This window comes from Octopus bimaculoides, chromosome 14, assembly GCF_046866305.1.
Source record: "Octopus bimaculoides isolate indiv1 chromosome 14, ASM4686630v1, whole genome shotgun sequence".
In the NCBI taxonomy this organism is placed as follows: domain Eukaryota; kingdom Metazoa; phylum Mollusca; class Cephalopoda; order Octopoda; family Octopodidae; genus Octopus; species Octopus bimaculoides.
The window spans coordinates 1,852,809-1,874,365 of NC_142941.1; the positions used below are offsets into that span (position 1 = coordinate 1,852,809).

General features: G+C 36.6%; 2 protein-coding genes across 3 annotated transcripts in view; both read right to left on the reverse strand.

Annotated features, from left to right (window-relative positions):
- Window positions 1-265, reverse strand: part of LOC106870875 (protocadherin gamma-B6) — a 10,863-nt gene extending 10,598 nt beyond the window's left edge. Inside the window, exon 1 of the mRNA XM_089362142.1 lies at window positions 123-265. The gene's annotated coding sequence lies outside the window, so the exon portion shown is untranslated. The remainder of the gene's footprint in view (window positions 1-122) is intronic.
- Window positions 266-632: 367 nt separating this feature from the next.
- LOC128249408 (protocadherin beta-16-like) lies at window positions 633-21,066 on the reverse strand. Of its 2 annotated transcripts, XR_016244184.1 has the most exons (5): window positions 20,634-21,066; window positions 19,119-19,288; window positions 14,632-17,088; window positions 10,623-12,199; window positions 7,689-8,327 (listed from the first exon to the last, which is right to left on the reverse strand). XR_016244184.1 is itself a non-coding variant. In XM_089362139.1 (3 exons), the coding sequence occupies exons 2-3, from the start codon at window positions 8,123-8,125 to the stop codon at window positions 1,348-1,350; spliced, it is 2,451 nt and encodes an 816-aa protein (XP_089218265.1). In that variant the 5' UTR covers window positions 8,126-8,327; window positions 10,623-12,199; the 3' UTR covers window positions 633-1,347. The 2 variants fall into 2 exon arrangements, 1 of the variants encoding a protein (XP_089218265.1); XM_089362139.1 differs by lacking the exons at window positions 14,632-17,088; window positions 19,119-19,288; window positions 20,634-21,066 and adding an exon at window positions 633-1,371 and having other exon boundaries at window positions 5,699-8,327.
- Window positions 21,067-21,557: the final 491 nt, after the last annotated feature.

Below are 21,557 nucleotides of genomic sequence, written 5' to 3' on the forward strand. Positions count from 1 at the left end.
ATATATATATATATATATATATATATATATATATATATATTTGTATATAAATAAATAAAAAAGGGGAGAATTATAACAAAACAGAAAAAGATATGAATAAAGGAATTGAAATTAAGACTTACCTCCATTTTTCCGTCCATGATCTGTGTGTTGTATATATATATATATATATATATATATATATGCCTCTGCAAATATATGTGTGTGTGTGTAGTGGTATAGTCGTGTGTGGCAGCTTATGTGGTAGTAGGGCTATGGATCACAGGTTGTTACTACTGCTAGATGCCACTGCTGTTGTTGTTACCGCTGCTGCTGCAGTCCGCTGCACTCCACACACACCGAATCAGGTACGGCACTACTACACGTGCCATCAGCTGTTGGAGGAGACGAGGATGGAGTTTCCAAGATGGGCTTACTTCCAGGGCTGCCTAGGTTCCTCTCCTTCTCCGTGTCTGTGTGTCTGTGTAGCAAAATAGTTCAGTCATGCAATCAATCTGTACACTGTGTGTGCATATGTCTTTGTGCGTGTGTGCATGCAGCATGTTACAGTATCACTGCACTTTTCTGTGCATTTATATTTCGTGCTGCAGTAATGAGTAATGGTGTCAGCATGCAGTGGTATGTGGTGTGGTAGGGTGGGGATGTGGTGTTGGTATGCACTCCGGTAAAGGTTTAATCTTGGTATGTTGCATGCTATAAAATGAGTTGTACTGAGTTATCAGATATTCTAGTGCAGTATATCACCTAGTGTATATGCATGTGTGTGTATATGTGTATATATATATATTTATGTACCTATATGTATATACATATATATGTATGTATTTACATTCATATATCAATGTACATATAAATATGTAGTTATATGTGTGTATATATATATATATATATATATATATATATATATATATATATATATATATATACACACCAATATGTATATACATATATATGCATGTATTTACATTCATATATCAATGTATATATAAATATGTAGTTATGTATGTGTGTGAGTGTATATGTATATATATATATATATATATATATATATATATATGTATATCCCGGAAACAGCTGTAAGACCTATTTATAAAATCTTTCACAGCCTTGGATTTTTATCTCATTCTGAAAATTGATATATATATATATACACACATATGCATACATATATACACTCACGCTCATCTATATTCCACATGCACTGTCACGTTTCTGTATAATTTTTACTTCACTTGTTGTTGTTGATGTTTTTTTTGTATTGTTGTCTTCATTTCACTTGTAATGTCCAGAGTGAAACGCTTGCAGTCTGGATGACTGTTCTCCCCCAGAAGGAGGAGGTGTGACATCTTATTTCTTGATTCGGGTGGGTAACTGAAAGGCAAGAAAACAGAACACAGTCAGAGAGGGTGGTGGTAGTGGGGGATGATGGTGTGGAGGAGGAGGAAGAAGAAGAAGAAGAAGATGATGACTGATAATAATTTCTTTGGCACTCTACCTGTTGTGTATTATATAAAGTACGTATTTATTTCTTTATTGCCCACAGGGGGCTAAACATAGAGGGAACAAACAAGGACAGACAAAGGGATTAAGTCAATTACATCAACTCCAGTGCATAACTGGTACTTATTTAATTGACCCCGAAAGGATGAAAGGCAAAGCTGACCTCAGCAGAATTTGAACTCAGAACATAACAGCAGACGAAATACTGCTAAGCATTTCGCCCAGCCTCCTAAGGATTCTGCCAGCTCGTCACGCTTTTTTTTCCTTTCTCATCAGAATAAGCGATCATCAATACATAAAGTGTGTATTGTACATAAACCTGTATATTGATTCTTCATCATCATCATCATCGTTTAACGTCCGTTTTCCATGCTGGCAGTGGTTGGACGGTTCGACTGGGGTCTGGGAAGCCAAGAGGCTGCACCAGGTTCCAATCTAACCTGGCAATGTTTCTACAGCTGGATGCCCTTCCTTATGCCAACCACCCTGAGAGTGTAGTGGGTGCTTTTTATGTGCCACCGGCACAGGAGCCAGAGGCGGGGGGCTGGCATTGACCACATTCAGATGGTGATTGTGTGTATTATATAAATATGTATATACCGTGTATATATTATATAGACATATCTATATACTGTATCCACAATATAAAGATGTATCCACAGTAAATATTTCAGTTGTCTGTTTTGGCTTGATCTCTCCAGCTGGATGCCCTTCCTGAAAACCAACCACTTTGCAGAGTGTCAAGTGGTTGGGGCTTTTTGTGTACCCTGCATTGGTGAAGGTAATGAGCATGGAGTCACCCCATAATTACAATTCCAAGTTTTGTTCTGACCCTGAGCCATAGTATCTGTCGGAGTTCCATCTATGGGTTGAATAGATTTCCCAGGCGTAGAGAAGTCTCCTGTTACCATAGCTAGGTGGGGTAGGAGCAGTCGTCCTACCTGCACAGCACTTTTAATGGGGTACATTTTTGGGTCTGCTCCAGGCAATATGTCTTTTGTGTGGGGTGCGGAGGGGAAAAACAGAAGGATCACCCGGGGTGGCACACACTCTAGCTACACATGGGGAAGGAGCTCTTCTAGAAGATGGATTCTCTGACATAAAACTTGCAGTCCAAATAGTAGCAGCCATCTTGCAATGTTTGTCCCTGGAACCACTTAACCCTTTCGATACTAACCCGGCTGAAACCACCTCTGGCTCTGTAGTAAAAATGTCTTGTTTTCAAAAGTTCTGAATTAAAATCTTCCACCAAACCTTAGTCACAATTTATGTTCCTAACACTAGCTTAATAATTACAAAGTTATTTTGCTAAATTCTTTGTTATATTTAAAGTAATTGAAAAAAATACTGAGCATCTCAAAATAAATAGAGTAACGAAAGGGTTAATGTGATCGAGAGAGTGGTATAAGTGTTGTGCAAACTTTCGTCAATTGAATCCAGTGGTGTACAGATATCTCTCTATCACTTCATATCTTGTCTACATAGAAGGATGAAAGTAAATGAGAAACAACCAAGCTGAATGTGAGATGGCTATCATCTGAAAAGATGAGACAAGCATCATTTGTATGGATATATATATCATGGACTCTCCCATCATTAGACGATGTATGAGGGTTCTGCAATTTCTTGCCAATCAACCACACAGATGATGTGTCTATAATTATCAAATGTTTGTGTCCACATAAGCACACTCCCTCCATCAAATCGACATTACCTGTACAGATGCACCATGTCCCACATGTCAGATGGTGAAATGACCGCAGAGTAACGTGAACTGAAGTGCTTTACTCAAGAACACAATGCAATGCCTGATCTGGGACTCAAACCCATGATCTTGCAATCATGAGTGCAACACCCTAACCACTAAGCCACGTGCCTCGTATATATTTGTGTGTGTGTGTTTATCTTCTGAACATATTTCATTATATGTATGTCTCTACATGTATGTGTGTGTGTGTATCTATATGTGTATATGTATATATGCATTCAAGTTTATGTATGTTTGCATATATATCAAGCCTAATCATGTTTATATTTGCATTGCTGTCTCCATATCCTCTCACCAGAGCACTACTACATGTTTCCTATACTGAATATTTCTAGCTCTCACCTTTTGACTGTGTGTGTATGTGTGAGCAAGAAAGAGAGAGAATATGTTCATAGCAAGAGAGAATGATTTGCAAATAGGAAGACATGGAGTGATGAATGTAAAAGATTGCGTCTGTGTAGGAAAGCAATAGAGAAGAATAGAGAGAGGAGCAAAGAAGCAGTGAGAGAGTGAGAGATTGACACTTATTTGGTTTTCTATGGATTTTTTCAACCTTATTCTGACCTTTTTTATTACTTCATGTTTTGAATATCAAAGACTCAGATTCTGTCCCCATCACACCATAATTTTTGAATTAATGAAAAATTAATTAAAACTTTTAAAAAATATTTTAACTAATTAATTTTCTTTTTATTTTTTAATTAAAAAGAAAAAGTTAATTAAACTTTCAGAGTTGTTGTGCCTGTCTATCGAGTGAGTTGATCTGAGGCCATGCGTTTCAAAATCAAAGCAACCAAACTCTTGGAGGGACAATGTGTAAGACAGCAAAGAAGTTGAATTCACTTTTGATCGAAAGCATTTCATCAAGTGTCAAAATTTTCATTACATAACTGTGACCTGGTCACTGACATAGGGTCACTGTAACTAGGGGACCAGGTTCCAAATCATCATCGTCACCATAATCATCATTGTCATCTTCATCATCATTGTTCTTGTCGTCATCATCCTTGCTGTCATCATTTTTATCATCATCATCGTCGTTGTTGTCATCCTCATCTCTGTTGTCATCATCATCATCATTGTAACATCCTCTTTTCCAGGTTTGCATGGCTTAGATGGAGCTTATTGTGTTATATATCTTTTATCTTTTACTTCTTTCAATTATTGAACTCTGCCCATGCTGGGGCACTGCAGTGAATAGTACTCATTCTACCAGGCTCTTTATGTGCAAACTACTAAGTCACAGGGCTATCAACAAACCAACACCAGTTCAGTGGTGATGGAGACAAACACACCACATAAACACAAGTATATACGTCTGCAACATCATTCGTTCTGTCAATGCCAACCAAATTCACTCACAGGGCATTGGTTGGCTGGGTGCTATAGTGGAAGATCTTACTCAAGGTGCCATGCACTGGAACTGAACTCAAAGCCATATGGTTGGGAAGCAAACAGTTTACCATTCAACCATGCCTGCATCTATATATATATATATATATATATATATATATATATATATATATATATAACGTGAGAGAGTTAGGGGTTGGGGGTACAACCCATTAAGGGATAGTATCTATCCAGTATACTGCTGGGAGGGTACCCAATTATTGCTACACTAGTGCTATACTAGGTGCATATATATATATATATGTATGTATGTGTATATATATATATATATATATATATTATATATATATATATATATATATATATATATATATATATATATATATATATATATATATATATATATATATATATATAGGCAGATAAGAGTATGTGAAGTATTCATCAGAAACCTTCTGTCTGCTGATGATGCATAACTGGTAACACACTCTGGCTTACGTATAGAGGAGGGAGCGGGACATGCAAGAGGATGATGAGGAGGGTGAGGAAGTGGATGGGGTGGAAGAAGATGTAGTGAGGTACAATGACGGGGGTGATTAGGATTAAGTATATTTGATGATGTTAAATACATACATATATATATATATATATATATATATATATAGCAATAAGAAAATGGAGGGGGATCAAGAGGTGGTATTCATCAACTTTTTGACATTATATTATGTCTATTTATTTATTTTTAAAACTAGAAATTATAACAATATACATACATGTATAACATATTATGCTTTACATATATAATATAAAAATATAAAAATACCAGTAATTATTAAAATATATAATGTAGAGCATGGAAAGTAGAATAGTATCTTACAGCTGTTTCAGTCAAGGGGCCATAGTAGCCCATTCTGCTTTTATCTCTCCAGTGAACTGAAGTATTTGGAATTATATATATATATATTTAAAATGATAGACACATAGATGGAAGGATAGATAGATAAACAGACAGATAAACAGAGAGACTTATCGATAGATAAATAGACAGATAGAAAAATTATATCTATTGTAACTTACCAATATTGTATTGGGTGGACTCTTCTCCAGGGTACCCGTGTTTGACCAATCAATCTGAGACTCATACTGCGGGTAAAAATCTTCCTTACATTCCACAAATGGCATGTTTCTATTATTCATCTCAGAAGAGTACCTCACTGGGGTACCAGGAATACTGCTGCTCTGACACGGTAACGGTTGATCAATTCTGTTACATATAGCTGACCGATTAACACCTTTCCTAGTGCTCTTGGCCGAGCGAGACTGACCACTGCTACATTTCACAATACACAGTGTGATCGACACTACAATCACCACAGATACTATTACAGCTGCTACTACAAGGATAATTAATAACGGTACGTCCAGTGTTCTGTTCTTCTCTAAGTGGACAGCCGGCATCTGTGCTGATGTCTTGTTAGTGACCCTTAACGACAAAGACACAGTAGTTGTGGCTGACAACACTGGGCTACCAGAATCCTTCACCACAAGCACCAGTTCGTATGAGCCAGCATCATTGAGATGAGGTGCACGCGAGAAAGACATTTGACCAGTTAAAGAGTTCAGTGTAAACAAGCGTTTATTGTTACCGTCAAGTATTCCATATTTGAGGAACGCATTCAAATGACTGTCTCTATCAGACGCTCTAATCACAGTGATGGCATTGGTACTTTGCGGATGGTAGTGGACATTGATATGGAAAGGGTCAGTTGTAGGGTAGATGAAATACGGATCATTGTCGTTTCTGTCTAAAACCTCAACAACAACATTCGCTGTGTTATTCAACGATGGTCTACCATTGTCTTTGACAAAAACCTCAAACTTATACATGTCTTCTTCTTCTCTGTCCAATGGTATGTTGCTGGTAATAAAACCATAATCGCTCACCTGGAACGGTATGTTATTTTTGTCTTTGCTCAACAGTGAGAACGTCAGTTGACCAGCACTTCCCAGGTCTGGGTCAGTGGCATTGATAAAACCTATAGGAAAGTTTGCTTTACCATTCTCGTAGGTGAGGAAGTGGAATGTATCTTTGGTAAATTGTGGTTGCACATCATTCACGTCCATTACTTGGATTGAAATCTTTCTCTCCGTCTTCAAAGCAGGGCTTCCATTGTCTTCACACACAATCCTCATGTTAAAATGGTCTAATGTTTCTCTGTCAAGTGATTTCTTCAGAGTAATCTTGTATTCCTTTGATCCTAAATGTGAGAGGACAACTTTATCATGTTCTAATTTACAACTCACTTCTCCATTTGCACCAACATCATTGTCCACCACATTCACATAAGCAATATAACTGCCCACTTTTGTCCCTTCGTAAATAGCTGCAGTGTCCTTCTTCAATTCAGACACAAAATTGATCCCTATTTTGGGAGGATGGTTCTTTTCATTGAGAACATTCACCCGTACAATGGCAAAGGAATTTAAGGATGGATTCCCTCCATCTTTGGCCTCGACATATAATTCATAAATGCGATGTCTCTCTTTTGAGAAATTTTCTGTGATAAACAGTTTTCCGGAATGTTGTTTTAAAATATAACATTTTTTAGCTTTGTCTGGTGTTTCTGAACTGAAATAATAAGACACTTTACCATTATTGCCAGAATCTGGGTCTTTTGCAGACAATGTCAAAATAGGGGTGTTGTTAGGATGTGTATTTTTGATGGAAATATTGTAAATATGTTGTGAAAAAACTGGTGAGTTATCATTCACATCAATTATTTTAATATGAACATGTAAAATTCCATTTTTTGAAGGTTGTCCTCCATCATTAGCTATCACTTCTAGATTGTAACTATCTTTGATTTCTCTGTCTAGTTTGTCTCCAAGAACAATTCCTATTTTTGCTCTTCCTGTGATGGTTTTTCTCACAGACAATATAAATGGATCACTAAATTGTTTCTTCAATTTATATGTAATTTCTGAGTTTTCCATTCCAACATCTTTGTCAATGGCATCTGGAATTAATTCTTCAGCACCTTCTCCATCACGCTCACCAAATGTCATATTTCTTTCTTTCTGAGGAAACTCAGGGCTGTGATCATTAATGTCTTCTATAATTACTTTGACTTTCAGAATCTTCATAAAAGATTTTGCCTTGTTTACAGCTATCTTAATATATTTGAAACATTGTTTCCTTGGTTTGCACAGAGACTCGGCATCAATTTTGTGTGCCGTGTACAATTTACCATCTTGTGTGACATTGAACAACTGGGAACTTTCCATCCATTCTTGCTGAAGTTGGTTATATGTTAGTAGATTTCTGTCTGTCAAAGAGCCACTGTCACCCAGCATGGCATCAGCAGCAACATCTCCAATAAAAGTTTGGGGACTACTTTCTTCGTCGACATGGTACTCGAGGTCAATTGAAATGCAGAAGTGTAGTAATACAACCAAAATATTTATTTGAATGGACAACTGTCGCCCTGGCATTCCTCCTCCCATCACTTTGTTTAGTACAACACTGAGACATGTAACCCCATATATGGTAACTGGAACAAGAGGAACAGCAGTGGTCTCTCCGAGAATGATGATATTAAAGGCATAATGTTGAAAGGTATTAGGTATAATAAAATGGGAAGAATAATAGATACCAAGTGGACATTAAGTGGACATCAGGTAAACATCATGTAGACATCAGATTGATCTGCAAGAAAAGGAAAAACCTTGACATTAAAATTATCTGCCACATTAGCAATTGTTAGTTCACACACACATATGCATATATCCTTTTCTACTCTAAGCACAAAGCCCAAAATTTTTGGGGAGGGGGCCATTCGATTAGATTGACCCCAGTACGCAACTGGTACTTAATTTATTGACCCCAAAAGGATGAAAGGCAAAGTGTTGACCATGTTGGAGCACCACTTTATATACTGGGACAACCCTATGGTGGCTGATCTTAACAGTTTTGTATTGTTTTCTGACACTGCATACAGGACTATTTTATCCAATGTGACCTTCTTATTTGAGAAAGTAGAGTGTATGTTGGGTGAACTTTGTCACTATTTCTAGCAAACTGACTAACCAGTTAGAGGTTTCCCACTTTAGCTTGTCTCGTTATGACTGCTTTTGTTGATCATCACCATCATCACAATTACCACAAGCTAACAACAACGACTTTTATCATGGAGTCAGCGCTTGTCATGTTACCACATCCATAACAAAACTAAAGAAATCCCTCAACCCTACGTCAACTCCTGTCACTTGCCAGCCCTATTTCAGAGTATACTGAGAGTATTTTACTATGGCATCAGCAACAGAGGGGTTGTTTGTTCCCAGGAAACTTAAAGAGTCATCTCTACCCTAGAATGTTGTCTCATTCTCAGCAAATAGAAAACAACATAATGACAAGGAACCAGGGTGAGGGTCTGACAGAAAAGACTACAATGCTACATGCATCAGAAAATACTTCATAATATGGCTGAAAGGTTTCATAGAGAATGGTCCCTGAAGCAGTATTTGATTCACAGCTTACTGAAGGAATTATCTTCTGGAGAGATAGGCAGTTGGTCAAAGATGACAGAGACAGATAGACAGCAACATAGGAATATATTCACGTGTGTGTGTGTGTGTGCACATTCATCCATATATATCTATGAATATATTCATACATCTTAAAGACACAAGACCAATTCTTTTTATGATGAGGAAGATGCAACCAAGTTATTATCATTGAGCCATCAAAGATTCACTTTAATCAGATGAAATTATGAAATTTAGAAGAAATACAGAACCTTAAATATGTCTTTCTGAGTTTTGTTGGTATAAAATATGGTGGAAAATGCAGAACGAGAAAGAGTGAGAGTTTTTCTATTCCTAACATGGCTGCCTTCATTTTTGATAATGACAGCACAGATTAATAATTACAAAGGAAAATTTATTGTCACATTTACAAAGTAACTGGAATAAAATGATACACACACACACATACATATCCATAGACATATATATGTGTGTGTGTGTATATATATATATATATATATATATATATATATATATATATATATATATATATACATACATATACATACACATCATTATTATTATTACCATCATCATCATCATTTTAGGACCTATTTTTCCATGCTTGTATGGGTAAAATATGGAAAACTAGATGTTAAATAAATGATTATAATGATGTATATCTAAATATTTATATATATGTGTGTGCGTTTGTGTCTATATATATATATATATATACACACACACACATATATAAATATACATATATAGAGATACACTTGCATATATATATATATATATATATATATATATATATATATATATACATATACCTATATATATATACCTATATATATGTGTAAGTGAGTGTGTGTACATTTTTTCGTTTTTGTCAGAAATAAAAGTATTAAACATGCCTATTTCTATGAAGGGAATACATTACATACATACACACATGAAACATATATAAAATATATATACATCATGATAGATGGAGCAGAGCCCATCCTTATCAAAGAGCCATCACCATCAAACACCCAACACAACTATGGCTGCTCTGTGTATATATTTCACCCTAGTCTTCAGCTATGTTTAACATTGATTTCAATACAATTACAATACTTCATCTGCACACTGAGAGATGTTATCATTAATAAGAATAACAACAATAATAATAATGATAATCACTGAAATATCTCACTGAACCAAGCAGAAATATTCCTCCATGATTGAATATTACAATAAATACACATATTTGATATTAATTTGTATTATTAGAAATGAAACAACAGTTGAGGTAGGTATTTGTCAGTGATATAAGGGCCCTTTATAACAGTATCTTAGCATTTTCTCCCATCACAACACTATGTGAAATAAGTGCAACTGCCTATCTTCCTGTATATTTATATATTTGTCGGACAATACTGTGTTTCTAGGAAATGAAAATGTGAATAATCCAAGATGGGTGTAGACTTACTTTTATTGTCTGATCCATAATCTGGAGCTCTTGGCAGCAGAGTGTGACAGTCTGGAGAAATGCGTAGCAGGTTGTAAAAAAAGTGTGTTGAAGTTGGTGATAGTGTGTGTGGTTGTGGATCAGAGGCTGTAATGGCTGCTGTTGCTGCTGTTGCTGCCACTGCTGCTGTTGCAGTCTGCTGCAATCACACACACACACACACACACACACACACACACACACACACAGACCATTATGGAAGTGACTACAGACATTATGTTGTCACTACTTACAGGAATCAAACTCCCTCAAATTTCAGCTTAGTTTAACTATTTGTAAAGTGTGTGTAGAATATATAAACATTTGATGTATATTATATATATATACATATGTGTTATTGTTTATGTGTGTATAAATTTGTTCTAGTATTTGAGTAAATGGTGTGTGTGTGTGTGCGTGTAGATTATATATACATTAAAGTATGCAAGTAGAATGTTTATATATATTCTGTCTTTGTGTAAAATGCATATATTGCAATGTGTGTGTGGTGTGTGAAATGTGTATTTCCAATGTGTTGGTATTTGTGTATTTATATATACATGTGTGTATTTAAATGTGAGTGTAGAATGTGCAGATACAAGTATGCATCTGGAGTAAAATGTGCCAAGAATATTTCAAAGATTGGTGAAATGTAATTCCTTAAATCATTTTTTTAGAATGTTTTTAATTTATATCAATAATTTCTTACAAAGTTATGTGAAGTTATCTGGGAAGTAGTGGCTTTCATGCATGGCTAGCAGCATTTAGGGCTTAGCTAAAAAAGAAATCTTGTTATTTGAACCTGGGACCCTAACTGTTTCTATGTTTCTATGGGTGTACATCATGCGGTAGACCACTGCAACTTCACATGCATATCAAAGATATCTCCCGACATGATATGGATTTATGGTGTTCCCACATTCACTACATGTTGGAGACTCTTCCACACCATGTGGAACTATTACATACAGAACTCAGCACATGATAGAGACCTATTCTGGAGATCCAGCACATGTTGGAAATGTACAGTAGTGAGATCTTTCCCATGTGGTGAATGTATGCTGAGGAAGTTTTACTGCATGTAGCAAATGACCATGTGGAGTTATAAACATCATTAAACAATAAAACTAACTTAGCATAACACTTAAACTGATATTTTCAGACAAATATGTTGAGTGACACCATGGAATGATGACACCATGGAGTGACGACACTATGCAGTGATGACACCCAAGGGTGATGAAGTGGTAGATGTTTAGAAGTCCATTGAGTGTTGTGATACTTCCTACATGAAGACTTAGGGAAGAAGAGTGATGTGTCTTGTTGAAGGATTGAAAGTAACTGCTGGAGACATTGCAGTTGTTAATGCTGTTGTTATAATGGTTGTTGTGTGAAGTAGTGAGTAGCTGTAAAGAGTGTGACTATTTGAGATATGTTATTGTTGTTGTGACTATATCCAGTAGTGAAATGGTGTTGTTGCACTTGTATCCAGGGGTTAAATGGCTGTTGTGACTGTATCCCATCTAGAGTGACATCTACTTTTTAATTCGAGTTGGTAACTGAAAAAGAAGTAAAGAAACCGATCAGTCATTGATTGATATTTTAGGAATAATATTGATTTCAAATATTTAGCACAAGGCTAGCAATTTCAGTGAAGGAGGGGTGAAAGTAGTCAATTACCTCAATCCCAGCACTTTACTGGCCCCGGAAGGGTGAAAAGCAAACATGACTTCTGCAGAATTTGAACTCAGAACGTAGAGAACAGACAAAATGCCACTCAGCATTTTGCCCAGCATGCTAACGATTCAGCCAGTTTGCTGCCTTATTTTAGGAATAATATTAACATGAAGTTTCGTTTTTATCTCTTCGAACAAGGGAATCTAGCACCCCCACTCAGCTCAAAACAATATCTGTGTATCGCGATTTCCAGGTTATTTCCCTTCATCAGTACAAGGACTAAAATTACAGCAACATTCGTCCTAAACCAGGACTGCTATGTTATGTTGGCAAACAATCTTTTATCTCTGCTGTTATTGAGGATATGGCCATGGTTGATGTGCAGGGAAGGAATCAGCAGGAATTCTATGTGTAAATCAAAGAAGTATGATGGGATCAGAGGTTGACTGACAGAAAGGGTCACCTTCATAGGTGGAAGACACACAAGTAAGTAGTAAGAGTTAAACATGAAACAAACTGCAACAACTCCCCAGAGGTTGTACAGAATGTGGGGGAAGCTTCTGTTATGGACAGTGGGGGTCACCTCAGTAGTAGTGCCAGTAGGGTCTCTGAAAGAACAGTTGCTAGAGTAAGAACAGGATGGGAAAAGTTCAAGGAACTATTATTTGTGTTGTTATTAAAGGGCTTTTCTTTCATCATGAAAGACAGATTGTTTGATACTTGTGTATGAAGTGCACTGCTGCATGATGGCAAGATATGGCCTTGGAACGGTCAAAGGCTGGAAAGAAATGAGCGTAGCATGCTCCATTGGATGGGTAATGTTAGTGTGCATGAATAATGTCACAGTTGAAATGAGATGAGAGAAAAACTGGTATAAGAGGAACCAGGAGTAGTGTGTAAGGGGGAAGGCTGAGGTGGTATGGGTATAGGGGGACAAAAATGGGTGTCAAGGGTTTCTGAAACTGAGTTCTTTAAGTGCTGTTTGTCCCACCCACACTTAACAAGAAAACTTCTCATACACCCTACCACATCGAACCAAATTACATCTCTCCATCTCTACACTTCTCTACATTTCCATTTCATGCTCTATGCCTACCTACCACTCCTCAATCCTGTCCTCTTGGCCCTGTTCCACTATATCATTGCTCTCCGCTAGCCCCTGATTTGTGTGTTCCACCCACACACCCTGTCTCACTGTATCATTGCTCTCTGCTAGCCCCCACCTGTGTGTTCCACCCACATGTAACAAGAAAACTTCTCACACATCCTACCCCAACAAACCAATCTACATCTTTACACCACTTCTCTTCCTCACATTTCCTCCTTCATGCACTATGCCTACCTCTCACTCCCCAATCCTGTCCTCATGGCCCTGTTTTTCTGTATTATTGCTATCCGGTAGCCCCACCCCACCAATCTATATATATACTCAGGTTCTCACCACCCTCTTCTCCCTCCTCTGCACTCTCCAATCATGCTTCTTTCGCAATATCCTGTCACTTATATTGTGATTTTCGAACCTCAAGGGTATGCCCTGACACTTGCTGCCATCTGTATCTCTCTCTTTCTTCGCTTAACCATCCCATTTATATTCTGATCCCTGTACTTTGTGAGTATACCCAGCATTCTGCCACCATCTATCTCTATCCTGCTGTCTCCCACTCTCTCTCTCCTCCTCCTGCACTTCCCTCAGGTTGGGTAACCATGTATTTCCTTTGCAGTAGTGCACCTGTTTCTGTCTTCATTCCTGATATCTCTCCCTCTCTCTCATGTTCTGTCTCTACCTCACTATAATCTTTTATCATCTGACATAAGATCACCTCCTCCAAAGCCCCGTCTCTTCTCAAAGATTTTTTTTTGTCTTGCAAGTACTTGGTAACCCTGTCAGTGCAGGTACCACTTAAAAACTCCCAGTCCACACTGTAAAGTAGTTGGTGTTCAGAAGGGCATCCAGCTGTAAAAACCTTGCCAAAACTGGCCTCAACTGCTCTTGAACCACATAGAAAGAATTAAGTCCACTCTGCTGAGTGGTTGCTGTTAGAAAGGGTATCCAGCTGTAAAAATTAGGCCAAAACAGTTACAGAAGTCTGGTGCAGGTTTCTGCTTGGCCGGCTCCTGTCAAATCATTCCAACCATGCCAGCATGGAAGGCAGATGTTAAACGACAACGATGATGATGATGACGTTGATACAATCACCCGAGCACACACACACACATACAAATATGTATACAGAAAGACAAATAGACAGATAGATAGATAGATAGACAGACAAAGAGACAGGCAGATAGAAAAATTATATCTATTGTAACTTACCAATATTGTATTGGGTGGACTCTTCTCCAGGGTACCCGTGTTTGACCAATCAATCTGAGACTCATACTGCGGGTAAAAATCTTCCTTACATTCCACAAATGGCATGTTTCTATTATTCATCTCAGAAGAGTACCTCACTGGGGTACCAGGAATACTGCTGCTCTGACACGGTAACGGTTGATCAATTCTGTTACATATAGCTGACCGATTAACACCTTTCCTAGTGCTCTTGGCCGAGCGAGACTGACCACTGCTACATTTCACAATACACAGTGTGATCGACACTACAATCACCACAGATACTATTACAGCTGCTACTACAAGGATAATTAATAACGGTACGTCCAGTGTTCTGTTCTTCTCTAAGGGGACAGCCGGCATCTGTGCTGATGTCTTGTTAGTGACCCTTAACGACAAAGACACAGTAGTTGTGGCTGACAACACTGGGCTACCAGAATCCTTCACCACAAGCACCAGTTCGTATGAGCCAGCATCATTGAGATGAGGTGCACGCGAGAAAGACATTTGACCAGTTAAAGAGTTCAGTGTAAACAAGCGTTTATTGTTACCGTCAAGTATTCCATATTTGAGGAACGCATTCAAATGACTGTCTCTATCAGACGCTCTAATCACAGTGATGGCATTGGTACTTTGCGGATGGTAGTGGACATTGATATGGAAAGGGTCAGTTGTAGGGTAGATGAAATACGGATCATTGTCGTTTCTGTCTAAAACCTCAACAACAACATTCGCTGTGTTATTCAACGATGGTTTACCATTGTCTTTGACAAAAACCTCAAACTTATACATGTCTTCTTCTTCTCTGTCCAATGGTATGTTGCTGGTAATAAAACCATAATCGCTCACCTGGAACGGTATATTATTTCTGTCTTTGCTCAACAGTGAGAACGTCAGTTGACCAGCACTTCCCAGGTCTGGGTCAGTGGCATTGATAAAACCTATAGGAAAGTTTGCTTTACCATTCTCATAGGTGAGGAAGTGGAATGTATCTTTGGTAAATTGTGGTTGCACATCATTCACGTCCATTACTTGGATTGAAATCTTTCTCTCTGTCTTCAAAGCAGGGCTTCCATTGTCTTCACACACAATCCTCATGTTAAAATGGTCTAAAGTTTCTCTGTCAAGTGATTTCTTCAGAGTAATCTTGTATTCTTTTGATCCTAAATGTGAGAGGACAACTTTATCATGTTCTAATTTACAACTCACTTCTCCATTTGCACCAACATCATTGTCCACCACATTCACATAAGCAATATAACTGCCCACTTTTGTTCCTTCGTAAATAGCTGCAGTGTCCTTCTTCAATTCGGAGGCAAAATCTATTCCTATTTTGGGAGCATGGTTCTTTTCATTGAGAATATTCACCCGTACAATGGCAAAGGAATTTAAGGATGGATTCCCTCCATCTTTCGCCTCCACATACATTTTGAGAATATTCTTTGTTTGTGATGTTAATGGTTTTTCTACAAATAATTCCCCAGTTTGTCGGTTCAGTCTGAAAAATTGTCTCGTACGTTCTGGTGTTTTTGAACTCAAAAAATAAGACACTTTACCATTATTGCCAGAATCTGGGTCTTTTGCAGACAATATCAAAAGAGGGTTGTTGTTAGGATGTGTATTTTTGATGGAAATATTGTAAATATGTTGTGAAAAAACTGGTGAGTTATCATTCACATCAATTATTTTTATATGAACATGTAAAATTCCTTCTTTTGAAGGTTGTCCTCCATCATTAGCTATCACTTCTAGATTATAACTATCTTGTATTTCTCTGTCTAGTTTGTCTCCAAGAATAATTCCTATTTTTGCCCCTCCAGTGATAGTTTTCCTCACAGACAATATAAATGGATCACTAAATTGTTTCTTCAATTTATATGTAATTTCTGAGTTTTCCATTCCAATATCTTTGTCAATGGCATCTGGAATTAATCCTTCAGCACCTTCTCCATCACGCTCACCAAATGTCATATTTATTTCTTTTTGAGGAAACTCAGGGCTGTGGTCATTAATGTCTTCTATAATTACTTTAATTTTAATAATTTTCAAAAATGTCTTCCTTTTACGTACAGCAACTTTGATGTATCTAACACACTCTGATTCATATGTACACAGTTTCTCTGCATCCAGTGTTTGAGCCGTGTACAATTTACCATCTTGTGTGACATTGAATAAATGTGAATTCGCTGTCCATTGTTGTTGCATTTGGTTGTATGTAATGAAGTTATTTCCTACAAGAGAGTCCGTTTCTTCCATTTGTGTGTCAGCAGCAATATCCCCAACAAAAGTAAAGGGATTGCTTTCTTCTTCTACATGATAACTCAGATCTACACAGACACAACTGTGTAGTAATAGATTGAGGACATTTGCAAGTAAGTATGTATTCCACACACAGTCTACTTCCATCACAGAATGTTAAATCATATCTCGTGGTTTTATCTGAAAGTACAGAAAAAAATGGAATATATTTATTGATGTTTTGTTTCTTTGTTTATTTGAAAAGAAACTGAATCTAAATTGTAGAGATAACTGTTTAAGGTGAGAATGATTTTATACGATGAATGGTCACTGGTTTGAATGGGCGTTTTTTTGCCTTTAGCTTTTACTTAGTTCAAAACTGACTTCTAAATGTCAGGAAATTTTTCAAGTATATCACAGCTGTTTCTAGATTTAGATGCTTATATATCATCTTAGACCCAGTCCTCTGGTGAGCTTTATTATTGTCACCATTCTTTAGTTTTAAAGTCTAAGGTTTTGCAAATTCTTGGGTCTTTACGATGCCTTTAGCAATTTAAATGGAACGGAATTTCTACACCAACAAATAGATTATATACTTTCGTCTACAGAAAGTATGTTACATTTTAAAGTTCTCATCATTTATAATTGAAAACCAAAAATATCAGCTGGACTTTTCTGGAATGTCAGAGTAAAGGGATATTCATGGAAGATAACTGGATTTAAGATATGGCAAAATGACAATTATCTCCCTTGAATATTAATGACATCTTCATTCCAATATTTCTGTGATTTGTTAGAAAAAAGATTGCATCGAAATACATGTTGATGGCGAATAAAGCTGGCCAGGATACTGGCCATATTTCAGAAATTAGATTTGCAGAAATACAAAGATATTAGAGGTTGTTCAGCTCAAAGACTTTAACAAAGAAAATAATCTTTGAATACCAAATCAAGAAATGATCCTCTAAGAGGGTCTGTTCACTTAGAAATAGCAACCAAATTTCCCTCAAATCACACCTTCAGCATCTTTAAAAGAATATATTGGTTAATGTAGAAATGGATTCTCAAAAAGAACGTGATGTAGCCATAGTTGGAAGGTCTTTAGTCATAAATCTCGTCAGTCAAGGCTAACTTGGACTATAGAATAATAATACCCAAATAAGGAATTAAAAATAGAAATGACTCTTTTAATTCCTTGTAATTTCAACAGATTCTGTGTTTTTGTAGAAAGAATATTGTTTGGAGTTGAAACACAACTTTATTGTTAAGTATCAATCATTCCTCTCGAATCCATTTCCTGATACAAGAATGGATTGGGTTGGAATTGATTCTGAGGCAGGATTTTATGACTAGATGCTCTCTCTGGAAGAATCTGAGAAATGGAGGCATGACTAAGTTGTAAAAGTTTTACACTGGAAGCTTTATCAAAAATGGGGATTTGAAGCTGGGGACACATGATATGAAGATCAGGTCAAAAGAGTGCTGGGGTCAGAGAAGTGTAAGACTCTGTGGGACTTTCCTATTCAAACGGACAAGAAGCTAGAAAATAGTGGACCAGAAATAATTTTCTTGTATGCAGTTCCCAGAGACACTATTATATATATAAAGACCTCACAGAAGCAATGACAAGAGACCAAGACCTTTGGAGGTGTGCTGTGATTCAGAAGACCCTGCAAGTAAAGTGAGATCGCAGCCATGGCCAATGCCATTGTTGCATAACCAGCCCATTTAAAAGTACCCTTGACTCGTCAGGTGATATGATGTGCTTAAGAAGACCTGTTGAGTCAAGTGAAATCGAAATCATAGTTGTGGCCAGTGCCACCTGATTGACTCTCATGCTAGTGGCACATAATAAGAACCATTCAAGCATGGGTTGATGCTAGTGCTGCCTGACTGGCTCCCTGTGCCAGTGGTACATAAAAGGCACCATTCAAACGAAGTCAATGCCAGTGCTGCCTGACTGGCTCCCATGACAGTGACATGTAAAAAGCACCCACTACACTCTTGGAGTGGATGGCGTTAGGAAGGGCATTGAGCTGTAGAAACCTTACAAGATCAGACTGGGGCCTGGTGCAGCCTACTAACTTACCAGTCCTCAGTCAAACTGTCCAACCCATGCCAGCATGGAAAGTGGATGTTAAATGATGATGATGAACTATATTATTAGAGATGCTGCAAAATTCAGGATATTTTTCTCAGTAACATTCCCTGAAGAAATGAGAAAAACTTACCAAAAGTAAGAATGCTTCAACATCCAAAAGTAAAAGACAGGATTTCTTCAAGTTAATAACTTAAAGTCATCCCATTTTGGTGAGAACAGAAGAATCTGTCAGTTGTCCCCTGTATCCAATAGCAATGGAGCTGGACTTGAGTGTGTTGGTCCCTTCCATTAAAAGTGACACTAAAACATTGAAATATGAGAACAGCATTGTATTGCATGTTAAATAAATGAGAGAGAAAGAGAGAGAGAGATTGAAAAGCAACAGTTCTCAACTATCATGATGTCTAGATGAAAGATGAATGAGGTTGATGGTGAATGTTATAAATACAATAGGAGATATATAAATGTAGTCATAAGTCTAGCTGATGCAACCTATAGGGAATTAGCATATATTCTCACAAAACATATACACAGTCTGTATTATACAATATTCCATCAATATATACTGTTCATTACACAGTAAAATGTGAATATGCACTGTGTTCTACAGAAACTCTCTTATTTCAGAATAAATTTCTCATCATTATATAGCCATGCTTAGAAATATATACACCAGTGACTATACACTAAATGAACAGCATAACATGTATATCACCAACTGAAATGTTAATATATACACTGTACAACATCCTAAAGAATAAATACAGACAGAACCAAACTCAGATATATAGATATATTTATGTGAGAAATTTAATCACCAAATGACACTGTATCACAGCAAAATGTCTGCTGCTATTCACAATATACAACAATGTGTCTAACGAATGGCTATCATTATTAATATTATTATTATTTTCAACATCACTAATCCACACACGCCACAGAAAAAAGATCCACTTATATTTCTATATTGTTGTCTGCACTTAGACACTAAAATATATTTCACACAGTGAATTGCTTACACAATCTCTCAAACAACCATGTCTGACATCAGAACGATATCTGCTACTCTGTGATTATAGATTCATTATGAAGACTTCATTCATTAAATTATTTCTATAAATGCTTTGAAAACATCATTTATACATTGTGATATGATAAAATGAATAGAGAAATATTAAATTAGAAATATTTCTGGGAATATAATAATATATTGTTAGAGAGTCTGGAGGAAATCTACAAACGAAATAATCTAGCTAAATGGAAGAGACGGAATGTTGTGAAGACAAAATGGAGATTTGCTGTGAGAAATGAGCTTTAGTGAGACAAACTTCACATATAATTTCAGCTAACCAAGAATATAGGAAACTAAAACAAGAACAATTATTATAAACTCTATCAATATAGAAGCAGAATATTTGTGAAATGACACTGGATTATTAAATAATCTAATAATAATAATAATAATAATAGTTAGTATTTTGCCCAGTTAAGTTGTATGTTATGAGTAAACCATTTGATGATATTTGTCAGTGATATAAGGGTGTTTTCTGAATGTCTCTTTGATTTTCTCTTGTCTCTTCTATATTTTCACATGATATTAAAGATGGAAGATGGGAATAAAACAAGATAGATGTAGACTTACCTCCATTGTCTCATCCATAATCAGTGTGGCAGTGTGTGAGGGAGTGTCTAGTAGTGTGTGACTGTGTGTGTGTGGTTGTGTGGTAGTGTTTGGTAGCGTGTGGTAGTAGAGATGTGGATCTCAGGCTGTAACTACTGCTGCTGTTGTTTCTGCTGCTGTAGTCTGCTGCACACACAAATACACACACACACACACACACACACACACACACACACACACTGCTTCTACACATATATTGCTGCAGTGATGTGTGTGCCTTAAGAGCTGTGTATAGACTGTGTGCTGTGTAAATATACACAGTGTTGTTGTATGGTTTACAGAGTAACAGAGGTGTGTTGTATATAGGTATACAATATAGGATCAGTTTGTGGTGTGTAGTTGTATATACATACACATAAGTATATATGCTTGTGTTTATTTATTTATCTAGCTAGCAAGCTATCTGTTTACCCGTACATGTATGTATGAGTGTCTGTGTGTGTGTGTGTGCATGTGCATATATAAGTATATAAGAGATAGAAAGAGAGGGAGAAATCGCATGAAATTAATGAATATGCATGTTTGTGTGTATCTATGCAGAGTAAATGTACTCAATTCATAAAGTAGAGCGTAATTATTTTAGTCATTATGAGTCTTAACTCCAAGTTCTTAAATGATTCTAACGAATTATTTTAATTGTTTGAAGAGTCAGGAACATAAAATCATGAGTTCATATAAATGAAACTTTAGCTTTATATATATATATATACATATATGCATTTATACATACATATAAATACTAATATGTATGTATGTATGTATAAATGTTGTTTATTGTTATTTTGAACAGCTAATTAACTGCTCATTAATTTCAAGATTAACTAGTAATTATGTTTGGGATACAATTAAATACTGTTTGATTATCAGAGACTAATGAATGGTCTG